Source organism: Aotus nancymaae, unplaced genomic scaffold (genome assembly GCF_030222135.1).
Source record: "Aotus nancymaae isolate 86718 unplaced genomic scaffold, 86718_ANA_hifiasm-v0.15.2.pri h1tg000019l, whole genome shotgun sequence".
In the NCBI taxonomy this organism is placed as follows: domain Eukaryota; kingdom Metazoa; phylum Chordata; class Mammalia; order Primates; family Aotidae; genus Aotus; species Aotus nancymaae.
The window spans coordinates 44,053,495-44,077,668 of NW_026988431.1; the positions used below are offsets into that span (position 1 = coordinate 44,053,495).

The 24,174-nt window shown below is 37.2% G+C and overlaps 1 protein-coding gene across 2 annotated transcripts in view; it reads left to right on the forward strand.

Moving 5' to 3' along the window:
* Positions 1-21,556, forward strand: part of EIF2A (eukaryotic translation initiation factor 2A) — a 37,508-nt gene extending 15,952 nt beyond the window's left edge. For both annotated transcript variants that reach the window (XM_021669548.2, XM_064378794.1), the window contains 11 exons: positions 16-134; positions 1,123-1,222; positions 1,897-1,979; positions 5,185-5,258; positions 5,401-5,545; positions 5,656-5,772; positions 8,106-8,677; positions 13,083-13,196; positions 18,656-18,784; positions 19,888-19,953; positions 20,548-21,556. In XM_021669548.2, coding sequence (XP_021525223.1) covers positions 16-134; positions 1,123-1,222; positions 1,897-1,979; positions 5,185-5,258; positions 5,401-5,545; positions 5,656-5,772; positions 8,106-8,677; positions 13,083-13,196; positions 18,656-18,784; positions 19,888-19,953; positions 20,548-20,613 — 1,585 coding nt within the window. In that variant the 3' untranslated portion in view covers positions 20,614-21,556. The remainder of the gene's footprint in view (positions 1-15; positions 135-1,122; positions 1,223-1,896; positions 1,980-5,184; positions 5,259-5,400; positions 5,546-5,655; positions 5,773-8,105; positions 8,678-13,082; positions 13,197-18,655; positions 18,785-19,887; positions 19,954-20,547) is intronic.
* The last annotated feature ends 2,618 nt before the right edge of the window (positions 21,557-24,174 follow it).

Here is a 24,174-nt window from a genome sequence, read left to right on the forward strand (position 1 = left end):
TTCTTTTGAAACCAGAGTAAATATTATCAATGTCACTAACGAGGGACTACTCCACTCCTTCGACCTCCCAAAGGCAGTTTGCCTTGAATTCTCGCCAAAAAACACTGTTCTGGCAATGTGGCAGCCTTATACCAGTAAGTATTTTCTCGGTTTAAAAATACCTTGACAGGATCAATTAAATTTAGTGGGGGAAAAGGTTGTAAATTTTATAACCTCATAAGAAAGTAATTAGTCTTTATGATAGTAAACAATGTAAATATTTACAATAAACAGTGAATCTTGTACTCTCCAAATAAATAATGTACTGAAAGTAATTTCAAGGTATATTGTAAGTTCATGTAAAGATCCATTATGAGCTAAAGGAAAAGGAAAAGCTCAAGGGAAAATTCAGAAAGTAAATAACTGCTGGATAGAGATTTCTGAAGATTAAGAATAGTAATGACTTTTAAAATCAAGACATTTTAGCCGGGCGCGGTGGCTCAAGCCTGTAATCCCAGCACTTTGGGAGGCCGAGGCGGGTGGATCACGAGGTCAAGAGATCGAGACCATCCTGGTCAACATAGTGAAACCCCGTCTCTACTAATACAAAAAATTAGCTGGGCACAGTGGTGCGTGCCTGTAATCCCAGCTACTCAGGAGGCTGAGGCAGGAGAATTGCCTGAACCCAGGAGGCGGAGGTTGCGGTGAGCCGAGATCGCGCCATTGCACTCCAGCCTGGGTATCAAGAGCGAAACTCCGTCTCAAAAAAAAAAAAAAAAAAAAGACATTTTAACTGTTACAGGGGCTTATTTTAAGAAACATTTTCTAATAATGTCAATATTGTTGAATAAGTAAATGATAATAGGTCATTACTGGGTTACAAACCTCCTGGGTTTTTGTTCTTTCAAGAGGCATGAACTCTAATGAATCTTATTTTTCCAAGTAAATAAAAGAGATACTGAGAATCAGTTGAGAATCATGAGTGGTTTTATGTAACTTTTTTTTTTTTTGGTAACATAGAGGCAAGCTTTCATGATTTAACCAACCCATTTGATAGTAATCCATGTCAAACTTAATAAATAAGAAAAAGAATCTTTTTACAAATGTTACAAGGCAATTACTGAAAAAAAATTTTTATTGCAGCTTCTAAAGATGGCACAGCTGGGATACCCAACCTACAACTTTATGATGTGAAAACTGGGACATGTTTGAAATCTTTCATCCAAAAAAAAATGCAAAATTGGTAAATAAATGCTTTAAAGTACTAATTTTTATAGTATTTTTAATGTCATTACTATATAATTGTTTTCCTGGTGTTGATTTTCAAAATAACTTACCAGACAAAAATCTACAATTTTAAGAATTTTGTATGTAGGAATGTAATAGAGTAAAAACTTGATATTTCTTTCCTTTAGTATTAAGTGGAAAGGAACAATTATTTTTTTTTTTTTTTTTTTTTTTTTTGAGACGGAGTCTCTGTCTCCCAGGCTGAAGTATAGTGGCATGATCTCAGCTCACTGCAACCTCCGCTTCTTAGGTTCAAGCTATTCTCCTACCTCAGCCTCCTGAGTAGCTGGGATTACAAGCATGTGCCACCATGCCTGCCTAATTTTTATATTTTTAGTAGAGACAGGGTTTCACCATGTAGGCCAGGATGGTCTTGAACTCCTGACCTCAGGTGATCTGCCCGCCTCAGCCTCTCCAAGTGCTGGGATTACAGGCATGAGCCACCATGCCCAGCCTTTTCTATTAACATATACTGACCAAAAGTATTAGTAACTGACTTGATATCAAATATTTATAACTGTTTTTCTTTAAATAGTAAGCACTATCACAAACTTTAACATGTTAATGTGATGTTACATTCTGTCTGATTATTTTTTATACTTTTTTTTTTTTTTTTTTTTTTTGACATAGGTGTCCATCCTGGTCAGAAGATGAAACTCTTTGTGCCCGAAATGTTAACAATGAAGTTCACTTCTTTGAAAACAACAATTTTAGTATGTAAAGATTTATGACATAATTTTATTACTTACTGTAATTGTATACAGTTTTCATTAACTTTTTTGACATAATCAATTATTACTGTTAAATTTATTTGCATAATTCTTCGTAAGTCTAAATCCAGTGAAAATCTATAAGACAAAAGTTTTCTTTTACAATAATTTTTTATTATCTGGTAATTGCTATTAAGACATTTGAATATCTTTTCCTGAATTTAATTGCTATTGAAATTCTGTGGCACAAATTTTTTAGATATTTTATCATGTAGAATTTTAAACACAAAACTTCAGTCCTAATAACCATCAGCTTGTGGCTGATCTTATCTCATCCATACATCTCTCCAGCTACCATCTCTCTTACTAAGTGAAAGCAAATCCCAGACATGGTATAATTTTATATACTTTTAAAATATGGTAAATACTTCAATGTAGATTTCTGAAGATTGGGGCCTTTAATTTTTTAAACTTAGCCACAAAACTGTTATCACAAATTATTACATATGTGTTCAAATTTCTACTAATTGCAAATGTTACAGTTTTTTTTAAAACTCAGGATCCAAATAAGGTACTGCACATTGTATGTTTCTTTTGATCCTGTAGGTTCCCAATCCATCTGTTTTTTTACTCTTCATAATTCAGTATTTAAAAAACAAGGTTATTTGTCTTGCATATTTTTCCATAGTTTGAATTTTGCATTTTTATCCCATGGTATAATTTAACACGTTCGTCTGTCCCCTATAAATTGCAAGTTGGAGCTAGAGTTGGTCAGCTTCAGGTTGTTTTTTAGGTGAGTGAGGGTAAGACTACATTATAAGGTGGTGTTCACTTATTTTATCAAGAAGCACGTAATGTCTGGTTGTCTTTAATTTTGTGGAGTTAGCTGACATTAATGTTTCATGCCTAGATGCATTATTTCATCAGTGGTTGCAAATTGTTGATATTCTGATTTTTTCTCCCTTCCTTATTTTTTAGCTGTACTGCTTCTATAAATAAAAATTTCCCCATCTACTATTTGGTTACCTAGTGGTACATTTACATAGAAAAGGCGGGATAAGTATTCTTGCCTTTATAGTTTTAATGTATTCTATCTGTAGCAACCTCCATTGTAACCAATTTGCTTTTTCCCCATTCTTTTTTTTTTGAGAGTAGGTCTCATTCTTTTGTCCAAGCTGTGCACAATCATGGCTTACTACAACCTCGACTTCCTGAGCTCAAGCAAATCTCCTGCCTCAGCCTCCCAAGTAGCTGGGACTACAGGCTTACACCACCATGCCTGGCTCATTTTTTATTATTTATAGAGACAGGATCTCACTATGTTGCCCAGGCTATTTTTTAGCCCCATGAGCTGTGGATTTAAAATATATGTGTTTCAATCCATTGTAATTATTTTTCTTATTGATGCTCAAATTGTCTCATCTTTGATCAATTAGTCTTTAATGACTTCTTTGCCATATGGTAAGACAAGTCATTCTAGGATTAATTTGTACATTTCTAACCATTACACCTAGAACTGGCTAATTTTTCAGGAAACCCTGTCTCCTTTTTGGTGTGCTACTTTTGAATAGCTATTGATCTCTGAAATTGAACAAAGAAAAAGTATTAGCTCTTGATCTCATTAAAGGAAGCATTAAAAGGAAACAGGGTTTCTTGAAAAATTGAGTATAGCAAAAAAATGGTATTTAGGTTCTCGGGGTTCTTATTACTGTTGGATTGATCATTGTTTCTAGGCCTTTTTTTCTATTAAAAAGATGTAACAATCATAGTTTTATTTAAAGTTTTATACTTAGAGTTTTATTTAAAGTAAAGACTATAGGCTGGGCGCGGTGGCTCATGCCTGTAATCCCAGCACTTTGGGAGGCGGAAGCAGGTGGATCACGAGGTCAAGAGATCGAGACCATCCTGGTCAACATGGTGAAACCCCGTCTCTACTAAAAATACAAAAAATTAGCTGAACATGGTGGCGTATGCCTGTGATCCCAGCTGCTCGGGAGGCTGAGGCAGGAGAATTGCCTGAACCCAGGAGGCAGAGGCTGCAGTGAGCCGAGATCGCGCCATTGCACTCCAGCCTGGGTAACGAGAGTGAAACTCCGTCTCAAAAAAAAAAAAGACTATAAGGTTTTTATTAACTTCTTCTACCTTATTTGTATTGCCTTTTGTCACCACCAAGAATCTTGTTTCTCTGGAATACCAGGGATGATAATTTGAGAATGTCACATTCACATAAGTATTCATTTGGTTTGTTCCATTATCCACATGGTATTTTTAGAATCTTAATACCAAAAAGTAATGCTATTACAGAAAACAATTTTTTTTAAAGGGTTTGCAGTTCTTGTTGTGTTCAAAAAGATTACTGATTGTACAGTTTTGAGTATATCAGTTAGAATAGGAACTGGTAACTTTGTTCACACATGCCAAAGATGGCATGTAGGCTGATTTTGAGCAGCAACCAATCAGTATAGTTATGCATTTCATTTTCTTGTGTTTGAGGCTCACTGTCACCTCACTGTTTTGGGGCTAGCTTGTTTTCTAGAATTATTCACCTCTTTGTAAGCATGGCAAATGAAGAGGGATCACTACTTTGACAGTTTGGTGTGCTGCTTTTGAAAAGCCATTGATCTCTGAAATTGAACAAAGAAAGTATTTTAGCTCTTGATCTAATTAACTAGGATAGCAGTTTTATTAATGATAGCATAATTCAGACTGCCTAGTGTAGCGTAAGCTCTTAATATCAGCCATTGTTACAATTGTTGTGGTCATCATTATTATGCATCTGTTTATCACATTAGTTACAGAATTTCCATATTCACATTCTGCAGTAGCAGGCCAAGGTTGATCTTTTCCATCTAATACGTTCTAAAACCACTTTATTGCAGTGATTGAAGAGAGGATAACTGACGTTTATCAAAAACCTACCATGTGCCTGGCACTGTTCTCTTAAAATCAATTACTAGAGTTAGGTGGTATAATCTCATTACTTGCCTAAATTCATACTGCAAATAAATGACTGAGTAGAAATTGAAGCCTACATTTGTCTTACCCCTACCCCATGCTTCTTTCACTATATTTCTGTGCCTCACCTACATGAGATGACAATGAGTAGTATTAGTGTATAGTTACAATAACCTTTTAGAATGTATTCAGAATTTAACCTGTTCCTTTTAGCTTCTCTCATCAATCTGACTTCATTTACTCTTTTTTTTAGACACAATTGCAAATAAATTGCATTTGCAAAAAATTAATGATTTTGTATTATCACCTGGACCACAACCATACAAGGTAATTGCTGTTTTTGTTTATGTGGAATATTACGCATTTAAACCTTTTCCTACTTTTTTTCTTTTTGTGGCTGTAAAAACATGTCCATCTCAGTTTTTAGTCTTCAAAAAATTAAGTAATGATTTATGTCTATGTATCTTAGGTGGCTGTCTATGTTCCAGGAAGTAAAGGTGCACCTTCATTTGTTAGATTATATCAGTACCCCAACTTTGCTGGACCTCATGCAGCTTTAGCTAATAAAAGTTTCTTTAAGGCTGATAAGGTTACAATGCTGTGGAATAAAAAAGGTAGGCTATATATATTTTATCCCTCCTTTTGTTTACCAGTTGTTAATTTATGCCATATATTCCTATGTTATAAAAGAAGATTGAATGCCTATTTAATTTGTGCTTTATAGCTACTGCTGTGTTGGTGATAGCTAGCACAGATGTTGACAAGACAGGAGCTTCCTACTATGGAGAACAAACTCTGCACTACATCGCAACAAATGGAGAAAGTGCTGTAGTACAATTACGTGAGTATTCTGGCAGTCTTCCTTTGATTAGAAACAATGGTAGTAAAAAATGCTATGCTGTAAAGATGATATAATCTAAATTATTGATCAAAAGATAGAATTAAAATACCTTAATAACCTTTAAGATAAAATTCATCTTAACTAAGAAACTTAAAATCATCCTCAAACATACCTTATTTTGCTAGAATCCAATTAGTTAATTGAGTTATGCCAGCTTTTTAGGAGTGAACTTCCTGAGTGAGGTAATTCCATTGTAGTAGCTCTTTTGGAACTTACTATGATAGCAAATTGTTTACATGTTTAATACTATCTTTAGAATTGTTAATAATATCCAAGAGGCCGGGCATGGTGGCTCATGCCTGTAATTCCAACACATTTGGGAGGCTGAGGTGGGAGGATCACTTGAGCCCAGGAGTTTGAGACCAGCCTGATCAACATAGTGAGACCCCACCTCTAAAAAAATAGAAAAACTTAGCCAGGCATGGTGGCATATGCCTGTAGTCCCAGCTTCTCAAGAGACTGAGGTGGAAGGATCACGAGACCAGAAGTTCGAGGCTGCAGTGAGCTATGATCATGTCACTGTACTTCAGCCTGGGTGAAAGAGTGAGACCCTGTCTCAAAATAGTAATAATATCCAAGAATGTTACCACTTCATCTGTTGTTTGAACATGTGTAAGTAGGGTAATCTACCTTTTAAAAACCAGTATTTCCATTAAAGTCAGAGGCAAAACAAGGATGGCTCCCCTTTTCACTTTATTTTAATAACATTCTGAAATACCTAGTCGATATTTCTAATCAGCAGAAGTAAAATATATACAGTTTTGAAAGGAGAAAACAAAATCATCTCTGCTCATATAGATGAAATCACACTATAAACAAAAGCTACTTTAAAAAAATGAAAGATTTCATATATAGCAAAAAATAAGAACAAATATATAGGGCCAGTGGGAAGAAAACTTTAAAACTTCAGGGAGACAAACTATGACCTTTACTAAGAAGAAATATTTTAATAAAGGTGTCATTTCTCTCCTGTCAACCTAAAGCTAAATTTAAATGCCAGTTGATTTTTGTTAACTAAACTGGTTCTAAGGTTGGTGTTGAAAAATGAACATACAAGAATATTTTGGAAACTTTTGTAAAAGACTAGCAGGCCAGAGGAAATTCTCTGGAGTTCTGACACTACCAGATATTAAAATGTACCCAGCTCTTTGGGAGGCTGAGGCGGGCTGATCACAAGGTCAGGAGTTTGAGACCATCCTGGCCAACATGGTGAAACCCATCTCTACTAAAAATACAAAAATTAACTGGGTGCAATGGCACGTACCTGTAATCCCAGGTACTCACTAGGCTGAGGCAGGAGAATCACTTGAACCTGGGAGGCAGAGTGAACCAGTGAGCTGAGATTACACCACTGCACTCCAGCCTGGGCAACGAGAACGAAACTCCTTCTCAAAAAAAAAATCTGAAAGGATATGCAAGAAAGATAACAGAGGGTTGCCTTTGGATAAAGCATGCTGTTTTTTGTGGGCTTTTTTTTTTTTTTTTGAGATAGAGTCTTTCTCTGTCGCCCAGGCTGGAGTGCAGTCGTACCATCTCTGCTCACTGGTTCACTCTGCCTCCCAGGTTCAAGCAATTCTCCTGCCTCAGCCTCATGAGTACCTGGGATTACAGGCTCATGCCACTGCGCCCAGTTAATTTTCACATTTTTAGTAGAGACAGGGTTTTACCATTTTGGCCAGGCTGGTCTCAAACTCCTTACCAAAAGTAATCTGCCCGCCTCAGCCTCCCAAAGTGCCAGATTACAGGCCTGAGCCACCATGCCTGACCTTTTGTGGCATTTTAAAAAATATAGGGCACAGTGGCTCCTTCCTTAATCCTAGCACTTTGGAATGCCAAGACAGGAGGATCCCTTGAGCCTAGGAAGTGGAGGCTGCAGTGAGCTATGATCATGCCACTGCACTCCAGTGTGGGCCACAAAGTGAGATCCCATTTCTAAAAGTAAATAAATAAATAAATGTTTGTATTTTGATTACCATTTGCACACATTACCCCTTCCAAAAAAAAATTTATTAATACTAACAAACTATTACTATAAACCCATGTTGCCAAAATTTTTAAAAGAAATTAAGACTCAATAGGGGTTCTTAAATAAATTCATGATTATACATTAATCCCCCTAGTATTTAATGGAAGAATATTTTAATGTTAACATTCCTTGACTTTTTTTTTTTATCTGTTTGACGTGTTTATGAGTACTATATGATGGTAACTTTTGCTAACAAATATTGATATAGTTCTTTATTGCTAATTTGGGCTTTATATTCTTTCTCTAGCAAAAAATGGCCCCATTTATGATGTAGTTTGGAATTCTAGTTCTACTGAGTTTTGTGCTGTTTATGGTTTTATGCCTGCCAAAGCAACAATTTTCAACTTGAAATGTGATCCTGTATTTGACTTTGGAACTGGTCCTCGTAATGCAGCCTACTATAGCCCTCATGGACATATATTAGTATTAGCTGGATTTGGAAATCTGAGAGGACAAATGGAAGTGTGGGATGTGAAAAACTACAAACTTATTTCTAAACCAGTGGCTTCTGATTCTACATATTTTGCTTGGTGCCCAGATGGTGAGCATATTTTAACAGCCACATGTGCTCCCAGATTACGGGTTAATAATGGATACAAAATTTGGCATTATACTGGCGCTATCTTGCACAAGTATGATGTGCCATCAAATGCAGAATTATGGCAGGTTTCTTGGCAGCCATTTTTGGATGGAATATTTCCAGCAAAAACAATAACTTACCAAGCAGTTCCAAGTGAAGTACCCAACGAGGAACCTAAAGTTGCAACAGCTTATAGACCTCCAGCTTTAAGAAATAAACCAGTCACCAACTCCAAACTGGTAAGTAGAGTTTTACTACTTTTATAGAAAAAAGTTTATTTTGGGTCAGGCACAGTAGTTCATACCTGTAATCCCAGCACTTTGGGAGGCCAAGGTGGGAGGATCACTTGAGGTCAGGAGTTCAAGACCAGTCTGGTCAACATGATGAAACCCCGTCTCTACTAAAAATACAAAAATTAGCTGGACATGGTGGTGTATGCCCGTAATCCCAGCTACTCGGAAGGCTGAGGCAGGAAAATCGCTTGAACCTGGGAGGCGGAGGTTGTAGTGAGCTGAAATTGCACCACTGCACTCCAGCCTGGGCAACATAGCAAGACTCTGTCTCAAAAAACAAAAAATAAAAATAAAAGAAAAAGGTCTGTCACAGTGTGGAGTTCTCTAGATTTTTTTTCTCATGCTCTTGTGTTACTTAGTACCAGATCAGAATATGAATCATTGAGGACTTACTCCTGAAGATGATGAACAGCTCATATTATTAGGTTGACAAAGTAGTTAACTTAAAATAATTCGCATTTAAGTGTTCTGGGATAAACTGGGCACAGTGGCTCACGCCTGTAATCCTAGCACTTTGGGAGGCCAAGGAGGGAGGATTGCTTGAGCCCAGTAATTCAAGACCAGCCTGGGCAACATGGTGAGTCCCCATCTCTAAAAACAATAATAAATAAAATTAAATTTTCTAGGATATGTAACTGAGTATGGCATAGCAGCCTTGTAGATCAGAGGCTCAAATTCAGATACCTGTCGGGCTGGGCCAGTAATGTAAGGCAATAGTGAGTGGGAGAGAATGGTGAATGAGAGAGCTCATACCCCTTTTTTTTTTTTTTTGAGACAGAGTCTCCCTCTTGTCATCCAGGCTGGAGTAAAGTGGCATGATGTCAACTCACTGCAACCTCCGCCTCCTGGGTTCAAGCTATTCTCCTGCCTCAGCTTCCCAAATAGTTGGGGTTACAGGCACTTGCCACCACTCCTGGCTAATTTTTTTGTATTTTTAGTAGAGATGGGGTTTCACCATGTTGGCAGGCTGGTCTTGGAACTCCTGACCTCAAGTGGTCCCCCTTCTCAACCTCCCAAAGTCTGGGATTACAAGCATGAGCTACTGCGCCCATCATGCCCTCCTGTGCCCATCATGCCCTCTTTAAAGGCTACCACAGCTACACAGCAATAGCTGATTCTTTCCATGGGAGATTTTAAGTTCAGTTTTCCAAAATGTTTAAATTTTGAGACAAAACAATTCTGAATGCTTACAGAAAATTTCTCAATTTTTAAAACACTTCTTGGTCAAATAAAATGCATTTGTTGTCCTTTGCCTTCCTGGTGCCGCTCCTCACCTCACAAAAACAAAACAACAATCAGACAGGCGTGGTGGCTCAAGCCTGTAATCCCAGCACTTTGGGAGGCTGAGGTGGGCAGATCACGAGGTCAGGAGTTCTAGACCAGCCTGGCCAATATGGCGAAACTCTTTCTCTACTAAAAATACAAAAATCAGCTGGGTGTGGTAGTGGGTGCCTATAGTCCAGCTATTCTGGAGGCTGAGGCAGGAGAATCACTTGAACCCAGGAGGCGGAGGTCGCAGTGAGCCGAGATCGATTCACTGCACTCCAGCCTGAATGGCAGTGCGAGACTCCGTCTCAAAAAAACAAAACAAAACAAAAAGAGCAACCCTTCCTCTTGGACTAAACAAAATGTAGCTCTGAAACTTCTTTCCATCTAAATGTTCTATTTAAACACTGTCGTTTTATTATTTAAGTAAAATTATATAAAAACATAACACTATTTATTTGTATTTATCATATTTATTTAGATTAAAAAAGAAAGTACATAGTAGACTTCGGATTTGTCCTATTTGGAATTTTCCTTACCTCAGATAAAAACAGAAGTAACTCCAGCCCATCCTGCTTTCTGAATCTGTGCAAGATGGCCCAGTTCTTTGATCCATAAAACTAGTAGGTTTATTTTGGTGAGGGGAATAAATTGATACAGAAACTAATACTTTGAAAATGGAGATAAAATTAAGTAAGAACTTAAAATCAGGATTTTTTTTTTTTTTTTTGGAATAGAGTCTCACTCTGTCACCCAGTCTGGAGTGCAGTGGCATGATCTCAGCTCACTGCAACCTCCCCCTCCCGGGTTCAAGCGATCCTGCATCAGCCTTTTGAGTAACTGGGATTACAGGCGCCTGCCACCATTCCTGGTTAATTTTTGTATTTTTAGTAGAGACGGGGTTTCACCATGTTGACTAGGCTGGTCTGGAACTCCTGACCTCAAGTGATCACCTGCCTCAGTCTCCCAAAGTGCTGGGATTACAGGCATGAGCCACCGCATCCAGTCAGGATTTTTTTTAACATTTAAGATTTCCACTAAATTTTTGCTTTTTTATGTGGTGTAATGATTGTTGGTCCTGTCAAATCATTTTTAGTTGAAGTAGCTATATGCCCAGTAATTAGAAATTTTTATGTGTATTCAATTCCAGAAATTAGCTAAATTACAAAGAAAATACTGTCAAGAAATTACTAGAAACAAAGACTGTGTAGTCGATAACTTTACAAAGGAGGAGGGTTACACAGCAGTAGGGGAAAAAAGGCAGGGTTCGTCCACCACAGAAAAAAAATTTTTATAAGTAAAAATTTATATATAAATTATCCTTAAAGAATATTTATTAGCTTTCCAAAAAACCTTTGCCTTTTAAAATGTGTTCATTGTCCAGGTGCAGGGGCTTACACCTGTAATCCCAGTACTTTGGGAGAGTGAGGTGGGTGGATCACCTGAGCCCAGGAATTTGAGACCAGGCTGGGCAACATGGCAAGACCCCGTCACTACTAAAAATACAAAAAAAAAAAGCTGGGCACGGTGGTGTCTGCCTGTGATCCCAGCTACTCAGGGGGCTGAGGTGGGAAAATCACTTGAGCTCAGGAACAGGAGGTTGCAGTAAGCTGAGAAAAATAAAATGTGTTCATCAAAAACAGTCCCATAATAATTGATATAACTGAATAAAGTTTATTAATGAGAATGAAAGTACACATAATGAGCACATAGTACCAAAACCAGAAAAAAATTCATGATCTGTAGTAGTTGTGTGGATTTTTTTGTCTGAAGTGAAAGCGCTCTCAGGGGCTATATGATGCTCATAAGTGTGGAAGAGACTTGTAACTTACCTTTTCTTCTTGCATCATTTTAAATCAAAGTTCTCCTGAGCAGAAGCTTTACAGCCAAAACAAACTACAGAAGAGGCCACTATTGAAAGAGTTTTCATATTATGTATAAAACAAATGTTCAGCAAATATTGTATAGCTCAAGTAGCGTTTTATGCAGTTTGGATTAAAATGAAATAAAAGACCCTTGTACTCCAGATTTGTCTGCTGTCTACAAATGCAGGTTCTCTTAATACTCAGTCTGTTTCAAGTAGACTGTGAACATACCCAGAACTCTGATGACCTGAAATAGTTAGTGCATTTGCTAAGATAAGGTCACTTTATGGTTTCTTATTTATTACTCTGCATCTTAAGTGTTTGAGTCTTGCCTGTTTCCATATAGGCCTTAGAAGTAAAATGCGTATCTGAGACCTAGTACTCAAGAAACTTCATGGAGAGTTGATAATTTTGATGTGCTGAGTTATGATAGAGTTTAAGAGACAGTTAACATTAAAATAGTAGCAGTATAGATAGAAATCAGTAAGTACGTGAATCTGATAGGGACTTGTAGTGCCATCACTCATACTGTATATTGTCTAAAACTACTCTGGAGATACATTGAACCTATAATTCACCGTCTTTTCTATTGTGGATTATGGTTGTTACATGGTTATATAAATATCTGATGATGGAACTGATTGTTTTCATTGTGTAATCTGAAAAGCCATGTAATTTTTTGCCCTCTTTATTATGTCAATCCCAGATTTATAGTTATCTAGTTACTTCTTTCTATTGCATGTATTGTAATCTAGTCGTTTTTTCATTTGCTTTTATTTTTAATCTTCTAATTTCTGATTTTACAAGTAAAGATCTAGCAAGTAATTCTTTGTGTGAAGAAAATAAGCAAGGCAACTGAGTTTCTGTTGACAGGAGTCAGAATCAAAAAGACCTCAGAAGAACCTGTTGTTGATATCTAGTCTCATAAGAATCATGTGTCTGTAGTAGTGCTAAGAAAAATTCTGTTGTTTGAACAAAACTAAAGTGAATTTTGCCAGCTCTGATATGATTGAAAGATACAGCAACTAGTAGGAAGACCCTAATTAAATCTGTCCTGACAGTGGAGTGTGCCACTACTAATTAGTTTTGAAATAATCTTTGCTAATGATCTTAAAATTGATCAAATAAGTTTATCCTATATTAGCAGAAGTATATTATTTGTTGTTGTATGTGTTTACAACATGGACTCCATTTCAAAATTATTTTTCATTTTCCATTAGCATGAAGAGGAACCACCTCAGAATATGAAACCACAATCAGGAAATGATAAGCCGTTGTCAAAAACAGCTCTTAAAAATCAAAGGAAGCATGAAGCTAAGAAAGCTGCAAAGCAGGTATTTGGGGGCACTAATCTCCTCAGAACAAAACAAACAAAAGGTCAGTTATGACCGGGTGTGGTGGCTTATGCCTGTAATCTCAGCACTTTGGGAGGCTGAGGCAGGTGGATCACTTGAGGCCAGGGAGTTCAAAACCTGGCCAAAATGGTGAAACCCTGTCTCTACTAAAAATCCAAAAATTACCTGGGCCTATAATCTCAGCTACTTGGGAGGCTTGAGGCAGGAGAATTGCTTGAACCTGTGAGGTGGAGGTTGCAGTGAGCCTTGATCATGTCACTGCACTCCAGCCTTCCAGTCTGGAAGACAGAGTGAGACTCCATTTCCAAAAAAAAAAAAGACAGTTAAGTTAGCTTTAAGCCTTAAAGTTTAAAGAATTGTGGTCCTAAATACTTGATTGTGGGCCAGGTGTGGTGACTCATCCCTGTATCCCAACACTTTGGGAGGCCAACGTGGGAGAATTGGGCTTGAGCCCAGGAGTTCAAGACTAGCCTGGACAACATAGTGAGACCCCTGTCTCTAAAAAAATTTTTTTGCTAGGCATGATGGTGTGTACCCCGTAGTCCCAACTACTTGGGAAGCTGAGATGGTAGGAACACTTGAGCTTGGAAGGTTGAGGCTGCAGTGAGCCGTGATTGTACCACTCCAGCCTGAGTGACAGAGTGAGACCATGCCTCAAAAAAAAGGAAAAAAACACAAAAACCCTTGGCTGTTATATAAAATGTAGTTGTAGTTAGACTTAAATAGGCAGACTATCTTTCTTTTGTGTTTGCTTATGAATTTCGAAGTAATCCTGTCTGTATGATGGGTGACAAAAGAAACTGGACCTGACATTGTAACCTGAGACTAATGGTATTATATAGCATGTTACTTGCTGTAGACTCTTTTGGTGGCACTTGTGTGAGGTGGTGCAGTTTGCTTTCCTTGAACCATGTGTTTATAAGAGAAGCTGGAAATTACATGACTAGAAAGCCATTTGGGCACTCAGTATTACAGCACCATATGAAATTGTTTAACTGGGAATCTAAATACCAGAAGTACCCAAATAATGGAATATTTCCAATTTTTTTTATTTTGTAGTTGAAAAGCCACAACAGTGTAAATAATTGACAAATTGTGATCAGCTGGGCTGGGGATGTCTAGTTAGTGAAGTTATGGTGATCACATTTTTGCAATTCAGGCAGAGTACATGTCATAATAATCCATTCAGGCTGCTACCTTAGACTAGGTAATTTATAAACACAAATTTATGGCTCACAGTTCTGGAAGCTGGGATGCTGGCAGACTCGGTATCTGGTGAGGATCCATTCTTCATACATGGCAACTTCTTTTTGTGTGTCCTCACATGGTGGAAGGAGCAGCGGAGCTCTCTTCAGTCTCTTTTATAAAGCTATTTGGTGAGGGTGGAATCCTCATGACTCAATTGCTTTCCAAAGGCCCCACCTCCTAACACTATCACATTGGGTATTAGGTCTCAAACTATGAATTTGGGGGAAACACCAATATGTCAGACTAGAGCAGTGGGGTAGGGTTTTGGTTTTTTGTTTCTATTTTTGTTTTTTGAGACACTTTTTTTCTCACTCTGTTAACCAGGCCGCAGTGCAGAGACATGATCATGGCTCACTACAGCCCCAAACCCCTGAGCTCAAGTAATCATGCCTCAGCTTCCCAAGTAACTAGGACTATACATGTGTACCACTATTCCTGACTAATTTTTTTATTTTTGTAAAGACATGTTCTCACTATGTTTTTCAGGCTGGAAAGGGGCGGGTTTTATTTGGCTTTTAGTTTGGGTTTTTTTGAGACTGAGTTTTGCCACATTGCCCAAGCTAGTTTCAAACTCCTGAGCTCAAAGAATCCGTCCACCTCAGCCTCTCAAAGTGCTGGAATTACAGGCGTGAGCCACTGTGCCCATTCTGGAAAGGGCAGATTTTTAATAGCTGAGTGCTATATCACCAATACAGTCTTGCTGATAATTCTTGAATTTTGACAAGTCTAGGATGGTTATGTGTTTTGGGAGGCAGTTACTATTTTAAGGTGTAGAATTGTGTTATGCAACCATATTCTGCTAAAATCTGGACTTTTAGAAAAAACATTCTGCTCATCTGTAGTTAATATATTTCATCCCCAGAAGTATCTTTTAATTTAAAGTCAGCTTTACGTTATTCCAAGTAAAATGATCTATTCCATGCGTTAAGCCAGTCTTGTCCTTTCATCAGTACAGGTAGGGACCTCTGCTGGCCCTGGGTATTATAACACATTAGTAGTATCCTTACAGCTTGATAGGTTAGATGCCTTCTGAGTTTTAGGGCCTCTCTGAAACCCACTCAACTTAGAATTCTATTTTTATAAGCAAGATGTCTTCCACTTTATCAAAAGATATTTTTAATATGACCATCGGTGATACTGAACTAAGATTCCTTTATAATTATTATATATATAATAACATATAATTACATGTGATTATAATTGATAATTATAACTATTAATATGCTAATAATATACCAAATTATAATTATATAATATGCAAATTGTATCTATATATTTTATATTAATATTTTATAATTGTCATATAATTTAATATGATTATAATTATTATAAATAATGATTTTTTATAACTCTTAGTTATATAACTGTCAGGTTTTTTTAAGGAGCCAGTACAATCATCAAGCACCTATACACGTTGTTTACTAAAGATGATACCAAAGATGATACCAGTAATCCCTCATCTTGAAGTTGCTTTTTGAGTTGTTTTTCCAGTAATAGCAAAGGGTTTTCAACTTGCAAGATAATCTATTCAGTATGTATTCTGGGGACAACTGTCTGGAGTTAGTAATGGCTGGGTAATAGAACAAAGCTAAATGGCCCTTGACAGAATCTCACCTTATCCAGGCCGTCTTAGTCCTGACTGTGAAGTAAGTAGCCAGAGATAGAGCAGTCAGATGTATATAATCTAACTAGTATTTTTATAAACTGGTGATAATTTTATAAGTTTATTGACTTTACCAAAAAAGAGTTGAAACATGAGAATTTAATCTTGTTATATATATGTCCTTTCTAGAGAATGGCCAGAATTTAAGTGTAATAATGCAGACATTGCAGCTTGTTCTTGGTTAGTTTGTGGAGAAAAATAAATTTCACATTTCACTTAATTTTGAAGGTTTTTCACATGTATAACATTTAACCTTTCTTCCTAGAAGAGTTATATTCTTAGCTCATTATAAACAACTAAAATTTTATATTTTTAAAATCTGATATAAAAAGTGAATTTTGATAGGCAGAATATCCTCTCTTCTTTTATTCACTCTTCTACTTTAACTTTATATTATGAAAAATATAAAACTGCCTATTACCAGAACTTATAGGCTCCTTAAGAGGAGAGACTGAATATTTTCTTTCAAATACTCAAAGTGCACAGTAATTTGTTTTCATGGAGAAGGTAAGGAATTGTTTATTAAAGTATACAAAAAAGTGAAACCAACATGACTTTAAAAAGAAAAATTGACTCCAATTCTGTATTTTCTATAAATTCTTAGGCAGACTTTTTTAGAGTTGAATATCTAGAAGCGATACCCTATTCTGTGTTCCCTGAGGATGCTTTAAAAGTTTGGAGTATCCTACCCAGAACTCTGAGTAAAAGGTTGTGGAGACCTGGGGCATTATATATATTCCACTGGAAATTCTATAAGAAGTAGAAACCTTTTCTTGGAGCCAATAAATAAATACATAAATAACTCTTTTCCCCTTACCAAAATATATATCTTGTCGTAATTATAAAGGAAAAGTCATTCCTTTACTTTTTTATTTATTTAGCCCGTGCAGCAAACCAGCATTATGCTAGGGGCTCAATTCTAATGGAGAATGGTGGAATATGGTGTTACCGTAGGGAAAAATACTGGGCATTATGGGAGCCTGGGAAAGGTGCAACTATCCAGTCTTAGAATAGGGAAATTTTCCAGGAGACTTAAAGGATAAGTAGGGTTCAGCCAGTGACTTGTAGGGGAAGGTGTTCTAGGGACAAGGAACAATATATAGTAGTCTCCCTTTATCCTGGAGGGGCAGAGATGTGCCTGAAACCACAACTAATACAGAACCTCATAGAAACTGTGTTTTTCCTGTACATACATAGCTATGGTAAAGTTTACTTTATAGATTAGACATAGTAAGAGATTAACAGTAACTCATAAGAAAATAGAACAATTAAAACAATAGACTGTAATACAATATATGGGAATATGGTCTTTCAAAATATCTAATTGTATTGTATTCACCATTTTTGTAAGGATGTGAGATGGTACAATGCCTGTGTGGTGAGATGAATGACCATGGCTGTAACTTGCAGTTTGAGGTGCAGCTGTGAAACTAGCACTAATTTCTTTTTTCTTCTTCCCAAGTTCATGGATAGGTTTATTCTTACTGTCGATCTTAGCAAATCAATGTACAATATTTTTTATTCTGTATTAAGAACTTTCACCTTTTCACTTAATGGAAACACTTTATGGCTTCTCTTTGGTGCATCCAAATTGCCAGCATCACTACTCTGTGCTTTGGGGCCATTATTAAGTTAAATAAGGGTTACTTGAACACAAGCACTGTTGATACTGATAGTCAATCTGATAACCAAGACAGTTACTAGTGAAAAATAGGTGGGGACTGAATACACTGTGGATACGCTGGATGAAAGAATGATTCTCACCCTCAGCAGGATGCTGAGAGATTTCATCACACAGCTTAAAACTTATGTTGTATGTTTCTGGCATTTTCCATGTAATATTTTTGGGCTGCAGTTGACCCTCAGTTACTGAAACCATAGAAAGTGAAAGCATGGTTAAGGGAGACTGCTGTACACAAAAGCCAAGGGCAAAACTGTACAGCACCTTGGTGGAAATAAAAGTGATTCAGAATCAGGGGTCCTTCAGTGAGGAGGGACAAGAAAAGTTATCAGAGGTCTGATCATATTGGAAGCAACATAGCATCCCTTTAAGGGGAAAAAAGTTTTGTGGTTCTTTGTTGCAGAATTGAATTGATCTGATTATAAATTAGTATCTGTAGGATTCTTATTCTTATAGAATAATCCATTACATGTACTTGATCATACATATTCTTCATAGTTTTGGAGAGAGCCTTCTGAGAGTGAAACTTTAAACACACTAAATAGAAAAGCCCTCTCATGTGTTCAAACCATCCATCTATCCATCTACTGGCACATCTCAGAATATCCAAAAGTTTGGAATGCTTGTTGGCTGGTACAGAAACCTCCTAGTTTACTCTGATAAGGTCATTTTATTTCTAATATGGGAGTATGTAGCATACTTCATGAGACCTTTAATTCAGATTCTTTATATAAAATGTAGGTAAAATCACATAGTTTATGTATTTTATAGACCAAAGCTGTGATGGTTTAAATACTGTAATGCTGTTGGTTTTTAAAACTGAATTTAAAAAAATATTTCCTGCAGGAAGCAAGAAGTGACAAGAGTCCAGATTTGGCACCTACTCCTGCCCCACAGAGCACACCACGAAGCACTATCTCTCAGTCGATGTCTGGCGATCCTGAGATAGACAAAAAAATCAAGAACCTAAAGAAGGTGAGAAACTTAAATGAAAAACAGATGTGCATATTGCAAGGCATAAATTAAAATTACATAAATAAGGTAGCACTTAGATGCCTAAAGACAGGTATCTAAGAAGTTTATGTTAGCAATTCTCTTTGTTGCTTTCTCGCTATGAAGTACTGTCACTTAGTAATGGTACTGATTTTAGTTTTGTCACAAATGTCTGAAGGCTCTTAGCAATTTACTGATTTTTGGAGTAATAAAAATCAATATGCATTAGCATAGAAATATACTGAAAACTTTTTTTTTTTCTGAGATGGAGTCTCACTCTGTCACCCAAGCTGGAGTTCAGTGGCACAACCTCGGCTCACTCCAACTTCTGCCTCCCAGGTTCAGGTGATTGCCTCAGCCTCATGAATAGCTGAGATTACAGGCATGCGCCACCACACCCAGCTAATTTTTGTATTTTTAGTAGAGACAGGGTTTTACCATGTTGGCCCGTCTGTTCTCTAACTCCTGACCTCAGGTATCTACCTGCTCAGCCTCCCAAAGTGCTGGGATTACAGGCATAATCAGTATTTCATTAGATAGCTGTGAGATAAGCAGGACCAGATATTTATCCTACTTTTGAAGATGAAGAGACGGAGACAAAAAGAGAAATGTATTGACTTGTGATATTGCAGCCAGTGTACTGGGGTAGCCCTGGGGATAAAACAGGGTCTCTAGAGCTCTTCACAGCTGCATTATGAGATTTCTCTTTCATTCATTTTTTATTGGGCAGGACTTTGCACCAAAAATCTTTCAGAATGCTCTCACTGAGATTTCTCTCAAAGCCAGAAACATCACCCAGTTCCAGTGGGGCATTGAAATGTGCCATTACTGATACATTTACATAGACACATACATATATGAAAACACTAATTAAAAGCCTGAGAAAAATATTTTGCCAAATCTCATGTTTTTAATATTTACAATTTTGCATTTAACTTTAAAAAATAGTTTTATCATAGCATTTTAACAGACCATTTTTTATACAAATGTAAGATAATTAATCTCATTTGAGTTTCACATTCTTAATAAGGAAATTTGCATTTGAAGTGACTTCCTTCCTCTTGACTCATATTTGATATTTGCAGAAACTGAAAGCAATCGAACAACTGAAAGAACAAGCAGCAACTGGAAAACAGCTCGAAAAAAATCAGGTACTTTCTTCGTTTTCCATTTAGGCTTGTGACCACCACCCTTCCCCCATTTATTATAAACAAGTATCTAGTCAGGTAAAAGAGCACATAGATTTTGAAAATTTATTTTGAAAACCATATGCCATATTTTTTTTAATGTTTTTATTTTTAAATAGCTTTACTCTTAAATAGAGGAGATATGGTATTGATCATGGGAATGAAAGAGTCAGTGTTCTTAAGAGGCATACTATGCTGTTACTGATGAAAATAATAGCAATTTGTTACATCAGACAAATAAAAGATTCTCTTCCTTTGCATATCTCAAGTTGTACTTCCCTGTTTACCTTTTCCCTCCTCCTTTCCTCAACATTTTTAAACCCAAATATAGAATTGAAAATGTATTGGGCACAGAGGGATGCAATAAGACAGTGTCTGTTCTTTTTTACCCTTGATTCATACCAGATAACAAATTAGAATTTGCGTCTAACCTGCATTTTAAAATTTGTGCTTACTAGTGAACATGATAAATTGTCAGAAATGTCATGTATATGTATTATTTTTGTTACATATCCAGTACTTGTTTCATAATAACTTCATTGTTTTAAACTTTTCTAGTTGGAGAAAATTCAAAAAGAAACAGCCCTTCTCCAGGAGCTGGAAGATTTGGAACTCGGTATTTAAAGATTCACAGAAAGCAAGTTGATGACCAGAAATCAGTGCAGACACATCTTCTGTTAAACCCATTGGTGTGCACAGAATGTTCCTGTGCCCACACGTAATGTCAATCTCTAATTTTAACCATTTATCCAAGATTTTCCAAAGTGTAAAATTATTTAATAGTCTATTAAATTGATATTTATATCTTATATCCTATATCATGTCAATATGTGATATAGAAAAGAGATACATGAATTTTTTAGCTAAGCTTGAAATACTGAAAGACAAATGTCATTTTTTTTTTGTAGAGGGTGATATATACCATATAAATGAATAGATACATTTTAAATAATCACTTTGCTTCTAAGTTCCTTAGTTCAGATGTCCTTTTTTAATCTATAAGGCATGTGTAAAGCTGCTTAATTCTCACAAGACTAAGTAATTCTTATAATCACTCTCTTATAAATAAACAAACTAAGGCCATTAAAATTGAGAAGTTTGCCAGTGTCTCAAAGCTAGGAAATGGGATTTGAACCTAGACTGTCTAATCCCAGAGACTATGCTTTAGGTTACTGTGATACACTACTCCTATATCCTCAGGTAATATATCCTATAGTAACATTCAGCACCCTGCGTAGTTTTCATGGATATTGCCAAATCGCCCTACCTCAAGCTTTATACTTTCACCATTTAAAGTTTTCCACACTGTTGTCAATATCAGAAGTGATAAGGCTTTCAAATGTTCACCACATTGATAAAGGGGAAATGATAGTTCGTTACTGTTATATACATTTATTTTTATTAGGGATGTGTTATGTACTTTTTCATGTTTGATGGTTGTATTTCTTTAGTTAATTGATTTTTCTTTTCCTTTGCCCATTTCTCTGTTTGGATGTTTGACTTCCTAATTTGTAAGAATATCCTATGTAGTAACATAAAATCATTTTTTTAAAAATTTTGAAGTATACACCCAGGATTTTTTTTTTTTATATAATTCAAACAATACAAAGGCATGCAATGGAAAGGAAGTCTGTTCCACTGCCACATTTTCCAATTTTTTTGTGTATCTTTCTAATGATAGATACCATATGGGTTTTCAAGTATACATATACATACTCTTAAAAAAAAAAAAGATGGCATATACTCACTGTTCTGTGTGAGTTTTTTTGTTGCTTTTTGTTTTTAGAGACAGGGTCTCACTTTGTCTTCCAGGCAGAAATGCGGCCTTGAACTTTTGGACTCAAGTGATCCTTCACCTCAGCCTCCTGAGTATCTGACACTACAGGCTTGCATCACTATGCCCAGCTTATACTCACCATAGTGATTCTGTACTCCCTTAAAATATTTTGGGGGCTGGGCATGGTGGCTCACACCTGTAATCCCAACACTTTGGGAGGCTGAGGTGGGCAGATCACCTGAGGGCAGGAGTTCAAGACCAGCCTGACCAACATGGTGAAACCCCATGTCTACTAAAAATACAAAATTACCAGACATGGTGGCACATGCCTGTACTCCCAGCTACTTGGGAGGCCGAGGCAGGAGAATTGCTTGAACCCAACAGGCGGAGGTTGCAGTGAGCTGAGATCATGCCACTGCACTCCAGCATGAGCAACAAGAGCAAAACTCTTTTTTTTGGAGCTCCTTCTGTATCAGTACCTTTCTCCCTCTCTCTCCATCTCTTTCTCTCTCTACGTAACAATACATTGTGTGGAAGTAAGAGGATTTAACTAGCTTCACACTAATCTACATTAATGTTACAGAAGTCACTGAAATGGCCAGGTGCAGTGGCTCATGCCTGTAATTCCAGCATTGGGAGACCAAAGCAGGTGAACTGCTTGAGCCCAGGAGTTCGACCAGCTTGGGCAACATGGCGAAACCCCATCTCTACTAAAAATACAAATATTAGCTGGTCATGGTGGTGGGCCCCTATAATCCTAGCTACTCAGGAGGCTGAGGCAACAGAATCACTTCAACCTGGGAGGCAGAGATTGCAGTGAGCCGAGATCATGCCACTGCACTCCAGCCTGTGTGACAGAGCAAGACCATGTCCCAAAAAAACAAAAAACAAGCATTGATACGGAAATATGAGAGAGAGGGCTGGGTGCGGTGGCTCACACCTGTAATCCCAGCACTTTGAGGGGCTGAGGAAGGCAGATGGCTTGAGCTCAAGGGTTTGAGACTGGCCGGGACAACATGGCAAAACCTTGTTTCTACCAAAAATACAAAAAATGAGTTGGGCATGGTGGCACATGCCTATGATCCTAGCTACTGGGGATGCTGAGGTGGGAGGATCACCCAGAAGGCAGAAGTTGCAGGGAGCCCAGGTGGCACCACTGCACTCCAGCCTGGCTGACAGAGTGAGACCCCATCTCAAAAAAAAGGGGAAGGTAGGGTAGAGACATTACTCTGCTCACCAGTGTTTCTAATTGTTCTTCTCTCTTGATCATGTGGGAGAATTACGCTTCCCCATCTCCTTGAAATTAGGTATGACTAAGTGACTTGCTTCAGCTAATCAAATGTTAGGGGGAAGTGAGGTGAGTTGTTGCTGCACAAAATCATTTACAAGCTAGTACATGATTCTTTATTCCTCCTCCCCTGCTGTGATGGACCCTGAGGCCTAGGGTTGAGATGGCAGAGAAGGAGGGTAAACGAAATCCCCCTTCTGACTCAGTTTGGACTTGTAGCATGAGTGAGAAATAGACTTGTTTTTTAAACCATTGAGATTGTGGAGATGCTTTTTATCCTCAGGATAACTTAGGCCAGTGATTCCCAAATTCTGTTGCACATTAAAATCACTTGGGGAACTTTTGTAATTCCTAATGCCTAAGTTCCCCTTTATACCAATTATATAAGAATATCTAGTGGTAGAAATCAGGTATCAGTATTTTTCAGAGATTTCCCAGGCTATTCCAATATGTTAACAAAGTTTGAGAAATAGGCCTAGCCTACGGTTTCCTACAGTATTCATACATTCCTGAAAATGTGTAAGAGTAAAGTGATCTTTTTTCTGTTGTAGAATATATTCATCCCTAGAAAGCTTAAAATATAAATATTTTACAGATCACTTTATGGACATACTATGTAGTATATTGATAATATTTTGTATGATTTTATTCTTTGTTTACATTTTAACATAATCCTGTGGGTATGTGGTGCTAATATTCTCCTCTTTTGGCATATTCCATCTTGTCTCAGAATTAAGTTTATAAGACTAAAGGTTTTTATTCTAAGTATTATCACTTTTTTCATTGTCGATTCATTTGGGTAAAATAATGAGATATAGGCCAGGCACAGTGGCTCATGCCTGTAATCCCAGCACTTTGGGAGGCCAAGGTGGGTGGATCACAAGGTCAAGAGATCGAGACCATCCTGTCCAACATGGTGAAACCTCGTCTCTACTAAAATACAAAAATTAGCTGGGCGTAGTGGTGATCACCTGTAGTCCCAGCTGCTTGGAAGGGTGAGACAGGAGAATTGCTTGAACCCGGGAGGTGGAGGTTGCAGTGAACCGAGATCACACCACTGTACCCTAGCCTGGCGCCTAGCGACAGAGCGAGACTCTGTCTCAAAAAATAATAATAATAA